Here is a 12,808-nt window from a genome sequence, read left to right as displayed (position 1 = left end):
TACAAAGTACGCTTATAATATATCTCGGGGACAGACATAAGTTTTTTATCCCAAAGAATCCAAGAGAGTACCCGGGATTTTTTAAAAACCTATATTCTTCTATATTATCTAGTATACCATAATATATACTTATACCTATTATTATTCTTTTAATAGGCATTAACGGTTAGCGAGGCTATATGGAGCTCAAATACCCGGATGTATTGATCGGTTCGGTTCAACGCACAACGCTGTATATGTATTTTGTGGTAAAATATGCGATATTAAATGTAAAATTATCTTAATTATAACATTAAATAGTTTAAATATTTAATATACAATAATATATTATATTAATAAACAATGAAACTTAATTAAATATGCAATAAATCAATCAAATTAATTTAAGTTATTCACAGATCTAAAGTAGAGCTTTCGGCGTGCGTTCCAATTTTACGGGAAGTTACATTTTCAGGAAAACTTTAAAAAAAAGTTTTTAACCAAAACTTTCTGTCTATGTTTCTATAATATATTTATTATTTTGTATTTCTATGTGAACGAGCACATAAATAAAAGTTTGCATTTGATTACAAAGCTGACATTTTTTGATAATAAGTTCTTTTTGTGTCGTATAGGCATGAATTATGAATGGTACCGCTGCGGGTTAAAAAGAGGGTGAAAGTTTGTATAAAAGTCCTTCATTTTTAAAATTATATCCATGAAAATTGGTACACGGCCTTTCGGTTAAAAAAAAAAGAAATACATATTTTATGATTTTTGGAAATTCTATCTCCAAGTGGTTTAAAATATAGGAGTTGAACATTTGTGTGAAAAGTCGTAACTTTCCAAGACATTGATGGAAATTTGTATTTGGGCTTTTGATTAAAATGAACAAGGATGTGGTTATGGATTTTTGGAAACTCTACCGCTTCACCAATTTTTTATAATTCTCAGCTGTACATGTCAGAAAGTCCCTACATTACCTACACCAAGTCAGTAAAGTGACATGAAAGCATTGACAGCCGAGTGCCCCAAGCTCCAATTACGAGAATACGGTGAGCGCTTGGCCTTGCGACCACCACCGTCAGGGCGGGGACGCCTATGTCAGCGGCCGGCTGCGGCGGCACCGCCACTCGTACTGCGGTGATCGACCGACCAACGCGCTTTTGAAAATCGAACAGAGATGACAGTTTGATCGTTTTTACTTTTTTTTAATGATGTGGCTCTGGTTACTTTGCGTGGCTGCGGCCGCGGTGTTTTCGGCGGAGGGTGCAGGCGCCGGCGCCGCCCGCCTTGTCTGTTATGTGGAAAGCGCGCGCGCATCTGACTTTACCGAGTGTACGCATCTCGTGTACGCGGGCGACGCAAGAGGAGAAAAACTCGACGCTTTGCTAAAGGAATATAGGAAAGACAATCCGAGGGTCAAGATTGTGTTGCGGGTTTCGGAGGTTGATAAGGTTTGTGCTTTTATTATCTTGTTGTGTGATAGTTTTCCGGCAATTTTCCGACCTAATTTGAATTGAAAATTGCTTAGATGATTTTATTTTTAGTTGATGTTAGTTACTTGTGTAAGACAGAAAAATTTCGATGGGTCAGAATTATTTTTGGTCCCGTTTGGATTGCTATAAATCATTCTACTGTAAAAAAATATTATTTTTAGAAACCGATAGTTAGTTTAAAATTTTTTAGGGATCCTTTTTTGATAAGTTAGACCAATTTGGAATTTGGGTAGCTCTCATTCATTTTAATCGCCATACTAATATTTTAAATGCGACAATGCGTCTGTCTGCTGGCTTTTCACGAATTTGGTACGGATTGGGAACTATTTTATAGCCATTTTTTGTCCCGGAAAACCAAAAAGTACCCAGGGGATTCTTAAACACCCTAATTATGCACTTGACGAAGTCGTGGGTATCATCATTAGACGGACGGACGGACGGATAAGATCCTACTTTTTATCTCGAAAAATCAAAGTTACCAGGGGATTTTAAAACATCTAAATTCTCGCGGACGAAGTCGCGAACACAATTAAGTCATGAATAATAAACTTATGTAAAGTTATAATTTTTGGAACCTAGCAACCCGATAGTTAGCTTAAAGTTTTTTTAATGATCATTTTTCATATAATTTATTTCCCACCTCTCATGAAAATCCTGCGTGTTTTTTCGGAAGCTTGCAGGATACACTAATTGGTGACCTTGTAAAATTAAGTATTTATTTACCAAATAAAGAATAAATAAAATAACGGATAGTAGAATTAATTACAAATCAAATAAATTAGACTAAGCGGATTTCTGTGTTTGGAAATGCCGAGGATAGTGATGTCATTTACTATTACTAGATTACTAATTTAATGTGTGTGATGTGCTAGATATTATATTACTGACGTAAAATATGCAATCTGTGACATCTATAGTTCGCGACAGGACGACATGGCAATCGACACCCGCACAGCCCCGCGCTTATAGGTGCGGGATAGCGCGAGTGACGTGCGGGTGCGCGGAGCGTCCCCCGCCTCATACCCCGATTGCCATGTCGACCTGTCGCTTACTATAGCTACATTGTAAAATTCTCTCAGTGCTTCCCATAAGACGTAGTTTGGTTCTCATTTGAATATTAACTAATAAAAATCAAGGAATTTTTGAAGACTCGTTCTAGAAATTTATATCTGTGTCTGTATAGTTTGCCAGATTTCCGTAAAAATCTTTAGTCTCGAAGTTACATCGGTTCAAATCTTCGTTACTAGTCATGCGCTTGCGCTTTTATTTCGTAAGTGGCCGTATCACGGTAGGTATCCTCGCAAAGAAAGTTCGGTGCAAACCGGTGTTAATTGCTCCCATTGTACGTCCATTATTCGTCTACAAATTGATCACTGGACGAGTCTACAAAGTTTTTTTTCTCTCTGGTCTGGCTTTACAAAGATTAGCCAATGTCAAGTTTGTAGCTATTTACAAGTTAGGAAAACTATACAAGTATCGTCGATCGTCTGTGCCGGCCCTCGCCGACACACGCGCGGCACCCCTTCAGGGCGCTTCCCAGTCAGTTCCACAACCAAAAACACCAGTAAAACACAAAACCCAGCCACTTTTAACAAAAAAAAACACTCCAAAAAGGCAGAGCACCCACGCCAGCAAACGCCAACACAGACGAAGTCCGTCTACAAAGTTACAACATCGCCATCAAGAAAGAGACTGAAAAGTGTGCACTGGTGTGTCGTTCCATCACGCCACGGTAATGTGTTTGCGCCTTTATTTCGTAAGTGGCCGAATCACCGTATCCTCGTAAAGAAAGTTCGGGGCAAGCCGGTGCTAATTGCTCTCATTGTACGTCCGTTGTCTGTCTACATACTAATCACTCTTACAACACCGCTCACGTAACAAACGCCTTAAAATATTTCCAGTGTACTGCTGAGTGTCTTTGTTACCAATTAACATTTTGTCTGCAACATCATTGTTCCTAGAATAAGAATTAAGTAACTAAGGTGTCTATTACATTAGAAGATTTTTATGGAAATTTGAAAACAATTTAGATACCTTTTTTGAATTTTGAATAGCCCTAGAAAATGGAATTGAAATTAACTCTACTGACGCTACGCTCACAACTTTGACTTTAGAGAGTATCGTAAGTACTAAGTGTATAATATACGTAGGTAATAGCTACCTATATTTTTAAATATGTACCTACTTCAAAACTTAATTAAGTTTATATGAACCACAATACATGTCCACATTTTAGGTTTTAAAACCCGGAAATAATAATGTACGGAAGTATGTGTTAAAATGGAATTATAACGTACTTATTAATTTATTTTAGTATCGAATTGCGTCACATTACATTACTTTCAGCAAAAACAAAATGAATGTGAACGCACAGACTTGAAAGTAGGTACCTATTCTTTTTTAACGAACTTTCCAAGCATGCTCTTTTCGTAGTATAGCTATCTATGTTTATATCATGCAAAGATTTGAGTACATATTGATAAAAAGCGCCAGTTTTCTTAATAATTAGTAGAGATGTTGGTTTTTCTTTCTCTTTAAAAATACATAAATCTAGAATGAATAGGTATTTTCTAGGCAAGCGTGCTCCGTCTTAAGCTGCATCATCACTTCCCAGCAGGTCTGAGCCGACCGCTAGTCTATAAATTAAAAAAATAAATTGAAGTTAATTAATGAAAAGTTAAAAGTCATTCGGTGAATTCATTGAAGCTCGAATGAACGGATGTAAATAATTAACATCCAAAATGGTACAACCTTCTTACTTTACCTTACTTTCATGACATAGTAACCCTTCGCATTTAAAATGCTTAAAAATCATTTTAAAATATTGCTGTAGGCATTGAAAGTAAGTAAATTACCGGAATTGGTGATGGCTGCATTTTAAAATCTTTTTGTATTCGGTGATGGTTTTCAGTCTAAGATGAGACCGTTACGACTTAATCTAGAAGGAGTACCTGAAACATAATATCTACAAAGATATTGTCTTCGTTGCTGAAACAGATGCGTCGAACTCAGAAAGTCCTTTTTAAGCCAGTAATTAAAATTGCATACTTTACCTTTACGGCAAAATAATAATTGTAGTACTTAAAAGATAACTAACCAGACGTGTTGTCGTTCTTAAAATGTAGATAGGGCTATCACAAAATTTTCCAAAAAAGTATAAAATTGAAGATAGTACGTTTACGTAAAAGTTTTAGATTTCACCTATTACTGTTGTAAAATTATCCTGCGAAACCAAAGTGGAAGTTGGCGTTGATTTGTGTACAATCAATATTTAGCTACCCTCAAAATTGCTTTCTAGTGTGCAAATTACGGATATTACCAAACAAAAAATTTCCATTAAAAACCACAAAAAAAAAACTAATAGGGGTCGAGTTTTTTGAATGTTTGCCCGTCTGTTTGATTCAAGTTTTGTAATTGATTTTAAACCTACTTCCCGAAGAGTTAGAGCTTAGCAGCCAAGAGCTTTGTAATTTGAAACATAGAATATTGCTAATTTTAATAATAGAAACACTTCGAGAAAAAGGTACGTAGCGCCCCGGCCGCCGCGTTTGGCTCGTCTTGGCGAGGGCACTGCCGTGCCCCCTGATGTCAATGCAATATTAACTCGATTTCATGTCTCTGCGTTTATTATTATTTTTTCGCATGTGCTGTTCAGTACAAATTCTTTAATCAAATTTAAATTAACTTCCTGTAGATTGATATTTTAAACATAGATTGGAACTAGATAGCAACGCAATATTAACTCGTTTAGCTCGTTTTAAAAACGTGGTATTAAAAAAAATACTCATATAATTTAAAGTTTGACAACCCTAGTATAAAGTGACGTTATCACGTCGTTGACTGCATTCTCGTGTGCATCGACCTCGTATGAAGCGCCGGGAAGCAGGTGTTGTATTACGCAAAACAAACATTGTATTGCAGATTTATCCCTCTTGTAATCCACTTATTTACTTAATGAATGCAGTCATGTTTGATGATATCTTTTAAATTTCGCCGTAATCTTTGCTTCGACAACCTTTTTCCTTTATGTTAATGCCATATGACTGACTTTTTTAAGGTTCCATATCTCAAAAAGAAAAAAGGAACCCTCATGGGATCACTTCGTTGTCTGTCTGTCTGTTTTGTCTGTCTTGTCCGTCGATTCAAGGGAATCAAAACGTAACACACGTAGGGCACTTCCCCTAAGTGGGGTAACTTTACCTGTATATTCCAAAACAGGCTTTTATTTATTTTTATGCATTATACTTTTTGATTTATCGAGCAAAATGTCGGAAAAATACCCGAGTACGGAACCCTCGGTGCGCGAGTCTGACTAGCACTTGGCTGGTTTTTTTCTATCTACTTTCAAGCTTATGAAGTGCTTATCTATCTGATATCATAATAAGTACCACGTTTCGTTTTATAGGAATGTGCATTGTATTGTGGCGTAGGTATTATATAATTTTAATTCAGTATTTGAAGTTATACAATATACCTACTCGACAAATCTATAAATGATATTATCTTCATGTTTGCGGATTGGGTGCGCTTTCATTAAAAGATAAAAATCTCTTAAAGTAACGGAAAAGGAAATTCTTTAGTACCATGTACCTACCTACATAATATTTTTTACAAACATTTTGTTCACTATTAATTCATAGAAATCGATAAGTAGGTATTTTATTGATAGAAAATCATTGCATAACACACTCAGGACTTCAGAAATTGTTATTTCAAATTGTAGTCTTCTTTGGTAGTGCATAGTCGCATTGAAATTTCAATACGACTACGAGTATGCACTACCAAAAAAGTACTATGTAATGAAAAAAGATACGCGTTGCACGCATTACATTCTAGCTAGACCAGAAAAATATTTTTTACAGAAAAAATAGATTTTGACCTACTATTTAAGGAACTGAATCCTCTACGAATGGATTCATTAATGTATAATTTTTCACCAAAAGAAGGAAACAGCAAACTTATAAGTATAATAATTTATTTATAGCATACCATTAAAATATCGATAAACAGTAATCGAGGTTGTCATACTATTATCATTAAAGTGACTCTAATTAGTCACTGAAATTGTTTATTTTATTGAGATATCGTAAAAGCTTATAAAGCTCATAAAAAAAACCGCCAAAGAAATGTGCTTTATTAAATATTAACCATTCGTCTATTATAGCTACACATTTTTACTCTGTGACTCATTAAATAGAATGATTCATTTAAATCATTCACTCTTCGACCTTGAATTTCGCAGTGTGTCAAGGTCGAACAACATTGACGTGTGTCAAAGTGACAGCTCTCTCTTGAAATTCAAATTTGGAATGCAGTTCAGCGTGTCTCACTCGGCGGTCTCTATTGTTATGTCGAGATATTGACAGGCGAATGATGTCCGTGAGATAAAATCATACCTATTGTTTTTATAAGCTCCTGAGTAGGTATTTATGTTAATTTAAAAAAGTGGGTGCGTATATTCGTTTTGCCGTTTATATTCGTTTTACGATTCTTTTTTACTTGTATAATTGTAATTTATGCATTCCTAAATAAAAACAATAATACAAAATTATTTTTATTCTCCTTCTTAATGAGTAAAAATTTGCTCAGCAAGAAAGTATGGTATTTTGGTTGCTGTTTTATGGAACTTAAAAATGGAAATCCTTTTCATATAAGCACCCTAAAACAATGCCCATTCATTTTACAAAAGTTTGTGAGAGGCACCTCAAACTTATAATTGGAAATCGTTTTCTTATCAGTTTCTATTTATAAAAATCCTCGAAAATGACACCCATAATATCGATTTTCCAAATCGATCCGCATTTGATGCATTTTTTGTAGAGAGCGCTTTGAGAGGGATATTAACTACATCTGTTATTTTAGTTTAAAGATTGTTTACAACGGCATAAACTACACTCACTAACCGTATTATTACGACAGATCTCTATTCTCTACCGATAATAAAAATGCGAACCTGTCTTTGTTTGTTGGTTTGTCCGTCATCACGCCACTACAGAGAAACTGATCGTGATTTTTTCATCGATTTTAAAACCTGAAGGGTGACACAGGTTAAGTACTTTTTATCCTGGAAAATCAAAGATCAACGTGATTTCTAAAAATCCAAATCCACGCAGACGAAGTCGGCAATTTTCTGATAGTAATAATTATAGCGGACCTCAAACTGTATCCTATTTTATTCTTGTTTTGGCGCGATCTCGTGTAGATTCGGTACCGCACCCAAATGTTACTAGCTGTTGTATAATTTGTTGAGTCATCTCAGTATTTGGAAATTCGCAAGAATATTAAAGAGATACTACCTAGTTCGTTTCGCGGTGTACCTGATATGAAATCAATTAATTAAAATTTACATAAAAATAAATTTCATTGACTAAAATTAACACTTAAAATTACGAAAACTGAAAACAACCAGTGTCGTACCGTAAATGAAGGTACCATATTATTATATCGATAAAATAAATTGCGACTATCGATAGTATGAATAAAAACTCTTCTTTCCCTTTTGCCATTGTTGCACTCTTTCTTAAGCATATTGAAAAATGCACGCATGACTCTAGAAAACATTTACTTATCTAGGACTTCTTAATTAGGTTATTAGATTATTTAGAGTTTTACGCGGGTTTCTGCCTCTTGTCAATACTATCCCAAAAGTCCATTCGTGATATTTAGGGACTCATTACCTATGTGTTAGTTCTTAATGACCTAAATTTATTTTTTTAATTGACGGAAATAATTTTTTTGTTTCAATGATATACAAAAATAGAATCAGATGTAGAACATAAATAAAAGTCAGCAACCTCTATTATTCGCGTCATTACATATTCGAATTTAGAACGAACGCAAAAAATACAGATTAAATCCTCTAACATTCAATTAAAAAGACAGATCACACGAGCACAGATAACATATGGCCTAAACAAGGATGGATGAAAGGACAGGCCGAATAAAGTCACGGCTCTCAATTAATGAATAAAGGTGTAAACACACTGTTGCGTTGTGGTGATGGCATTGAATCTGGCGTAACGATCGATCAATCAGAACGCGTTTCGAGCGAAAGCGTCAGTGCGAAAAATTTGTAGGTTCAAAGGTACAAGGGCTCAAAGGTTTGTGCCTGGATTGGATTTTGATTAATTAATCAATTAATAAGACCCAAACTATATTTGTATGGAGAACGTAGATAGTTAAGCGCGTTAAGAAAACTTATGATTCCAATTTCCTTCTGTCGTGGCAAATCATATCACAAGACAGTTATAGTGTGCTTGCAGCTTAGTTAAAACAAGCCGACATTGAAACAGCATGTATGTAACGTCACTTTCTTTATTTCGTTATTTTGTTCGTAATATTATTTTGTGTGTAATTGGTCGGAAGGAAGTTAAAAGCTTTACAGCTTTTTCAAGATCATCATTTTAAGGACTGAAATAAATAATTATAGAAGTTTGGAAAATAAAAAAAATATACACAAAGCGTATGTAGGAATATTTAGATCGGTTGGTTAATTTATTCTATTTGATAATTTTGATTACAAGTGTGACCCCGATAAATATTATGTTAGAATTTAAATAAATATTTTATCTATTTCTAACTGCTAAGCAACTTATAAATAAGTAACACTTAAGACTTATAAGGTCTTTGGTTTTAAGATGTTCCATAATTTAAAAAAAAACGCAAATGTTCGCGAGATTTTAACAAGCTTAATGGTAGTAGTATCGAACCAATGTAACAGACATACTTAATATTAGGAAATATCCTGATTAAATCGTGGATATTTCTTTCTAAACATTCATAATTCTTTTCTTTCATAATAGATATCTCATTTGACTTGATTGTGGGTTGAAACGTGTTTTAGAAAATAAATTCAATTATTCCTTGGCCAAAGTGAATAATAATATAACCAACCACGATTTTCACTAGCCATAAATTATGCACGCGTGTAATCATATAATATATCAAGTAGGAACTAACATATCTACATGTAAATAACTCTAAACCAATTTAAATGTTTTATCTATAACGCAATTGCTCTATATTTTACCGTATTGCAAATCTAACGAACTGCGCCCTATGTTGCATACGTGGTTCCGTACACGTGCGAATTTCAAAACCACTCGAAACATATCGACGCACATTGGTACCTAGCACAATATCGACAAAACCTGTCCCGGTCCAGTTGTCGATGTCACTACACTAGTTGCGAAATTGTTACACACTTGTTATGGTCATTTCAGATTTATTAGCCTTTAGATTGAATTAAGTTTATCTAAACGAAGATTTATATGTGTCATTGAATAGGCAGGTTTTTTAAACCTCTCTCGTGTTAGTTAGTTTCATCTGACTGCATCATTACATCAATTAGATCTAAGTCTATATAGACCTACTTAAATACCTTATATCTATCTTATAGGTATCTTATTTTTTGATGGCTACCTAGTACATACTACACAGGATTATAATTTTTTTGATTTGCGTGTTGTGGGTCCAAAACGGATTTAAATGTAGATTTTTCTTAAAGGTCATTCATCTCTAACCCATGGCCAGCCCACTAGGTACCTACTTAGCGATGTGCTTTGTCCTGAGAAGGGTTAAGAGTCTAAGAATGTTTTTTCCTTAGATTAGAGAACTATATTTCATTCGATCACTGATAGCCATTGACAGCCCTTGTGGTAGGTAACGATGCATGCACGCTAGAAAGGGATATTGGTGCATATTATTAAAGACATCTAAGTACTTCTAAACGTTTCTACGCAATTCGGTTTTAAAAAAATTCAGAAGAAAATCGAAAACTATACCTATCGCTAGCAGCCATGTTTTTGCAAGCAGGATATTAACTAGCCTCGTCCGAAGTCGCCACCAAGCCAAACGGAGCAGAATATAATTAAGAAATAATAAATTTAAAAATTACCCCTGCACGTCATAAATTTGAGACCTCCCACTAAGTATACTACCACAGCGGCCAGGGAGATGGTCAAAATATTCGCAAGGGCAAGATTGCCAAATACCTAAAGTTTCAGAAAGTTATCACTAAATCTTTCTTTGTAGGTTAAGTTATAAAGCTTTATTAATACGCTTATAAAACGAGTGATAGCGATCATTGCAAAGCTTTATTTGTCTCTCTGATACTCACAGCTGATACTGGGTTAACCTTAAAAACCCGTTTAATTAATTCGATTTCGAGTATTTGTAGTGTAACCATGCGGGCACATTCATAAATAGGATATGACCGTGATTTTATTAATAATTAGATTAAAAAATTAAATTTATGTTTACAAAAAAATCTTACATCAAGTTAGCGCTTCATTCGTTTTATTTAATTCTTTCCTCCGATTTTTTCATAAATTGAATTTGATTGAAGCGACTAATGCTAAAAATGGTGCATGAAAATACTTTCTCACCTCACTAACTCAAAAAGTGCGCCATTGCTGTCTAAAACCAGTGAGCAAAAATCGTTTTTGCTCACTCAGTGAGAAAAAATGTTGTCTTATGAAAAGTTCTACCTACACTTTTTCTCACTGAGTTAGCAAAAACGACTTTTGAGACGATACGTCTTCTATCTCATGGATTTATATGTCTTTTGGAGAGTGTGCTCTGGAACTCCACAATCGTGGACACTTCACGGTTCTACCACACAACAGGAAGAAATAGTGAGTGTTGGCATCCTTGTGTGGTTGACATCCAATCCAATGAGTCGTACGAAACATTTTTGCTTAACTTTTCTGATACTAACCGCTAAGGTTTGGAACATCCTCCCGGCGTCCATGTTTCCTATTACGTATATAACTTAAGTATACCTTCAAAGCAAGAATGAATAAGTATCTTCTAGGCAAGCGTGCTTCAACTTAGACTTCACCGTGGCATGATTATCGTCAAGCGCAAATCTATCATGTGTTTTTTTAAAATCTATGTTTGCTTACGCAATTAAATGACCAGGATGTTCTGCGTATGTTCTAGCTGGATGGTCACCTTTAATATTGGTAACGTAACAAAATCATTCATAAGGTCAGTTTTTAATGGCGTCCCTCGTTCTGCAAATTTATGTAACTTTACAACATGTGGTGTAAATTATCTTAAATATGAAATATATTTTAGCCAGCTCATGCCCGCAACTTCGTCCGTTTCGGTTTTTAAAATTTCCGTGCGATCTCCTTGGATTTCTTTTGGATTTCATATAAAAAGCAGACAATGACACTTTCCAGGTCTATATAAGTTGCGACGTGATTGAAGAACAAAACAATAAGCCAAATTACTTTTGCAATTTATAATATGGGTAGTGAATAGCTTTGCCCTCGATTTCCGCAGCGCGTAATTCGGGTAAGAAAACTTTTAAAAAAGCACCAACAAATAATAAAACAATCACATTAATATTCAAATTCACACAATTTATATGGAACTCGTATATCAAAATCACGAATGGTCTAATTATGTGCTGATTGGATAATAAATAAAAATGATATCACTTTAGAAACAAATTAAAAATCAATATAACACATAAACAATGAAAAGTATAATTTTTATTTAATTTATTAATATCTAATGTCTTTAGCTTAATAATAGATACGAAAAATCTCGGTATAAAGATTAAGAAGGCATATTTTTATTTGTTTAATAAAGTGTATAGTAAATACATTTTGCCTTTATAATAAATTGTTATCTGAAAATTGCGGAAACGGCATGATTCAGGGCGCTAAGAATACAATGTAAATAGCTGTAAGAATCATTTAAATACAATAAAATAAAAATAAATAAAATAAATTCAGACTCTGCAAGCGAAATCATGCCGGTTTCGCAATTTTGGTTTAAAATAATATTAAGAGACATACAATACCTACTTACGCATTGTACGGTATTTTTAATTGGAATTACAAACCATTTAAGCTTATAAGGATTTTTAATAGATGAAATAATAATTAATAACAATATTCACAAACACTAAAAATACTCAAATATAAAAATTATAAAACGAAAATGTCATCCAAATAACTGTAACGAGGCAGGGTGCCCATGACGCTGGCTGCGTTACTTCGTCGAATTGGCCTGACTAATATGCTGACCAAGATAACTGCCAGACCTCCAGTCACCCGTGGACTCCCCAAGACGGGATGACAGGTCTTTAATAAAGGATCTGGCATTCACGCCCCACGAACCCATGGTCTCCACTCCAAAATGCACAAACCATTTCATAACAAAACATTTAAGTAAATTCTATAACAAAAAATACCTTTTCCAAATTAAAATATTTAAAAATAAATTAGGCCTTTTGAAAAATTGAATAGTGCTGAATGTTTTGTGAGTTTTAAGTGGGTCTAAAACTCATAATTTTTTAACCCCCGACCCAAAAG

At 34.3% G+C, this 12,808-nt stretch overlaps 1 protein-coding gene across 1 annotated transcript in view; it reads left to right on the top strand.

Annotated features, from left to right (window-relative positions):
- The first annotated feature begins 1,135 nt into the window (after positions 1-1,135).
- The window catches only part of LOC123872036 (mucin-17-like), a 42,232-nt gene continuing 30,559 nt past the window's right edge, over positions 1,136-12,808 (top strand). The window contains exon 1 of the mRNA XM_045916156.1: positions 1,136-1,436. Coding sequence (XP_045772112.1) covers positions 1,194-1,436 — 243 coding nt within the window. The 5' untranslated portion in view covers positions 1,136-1,193. The remainder of the gene's footprint in view (positions 1,437-12,808) is intronic.

The sequence above is a fragment of the Maniola jurtina genome, chromosome 14, assembly GCF_905333055.1.
Source record: "Maniola jurtina chromosome 14, ilManJurt1.1, whole genome shotgun sequence".
NCBI lineage: Eukaryota > Metazoa > Arthropoda > Insecta > Lepidoptera > Nymphalidae > Maniola > Maniola jurtina.
Note: the sequence above shows the minus strand (reverse complement) of the source record. Positions and strands in the feature narration are given on the sequence as shown.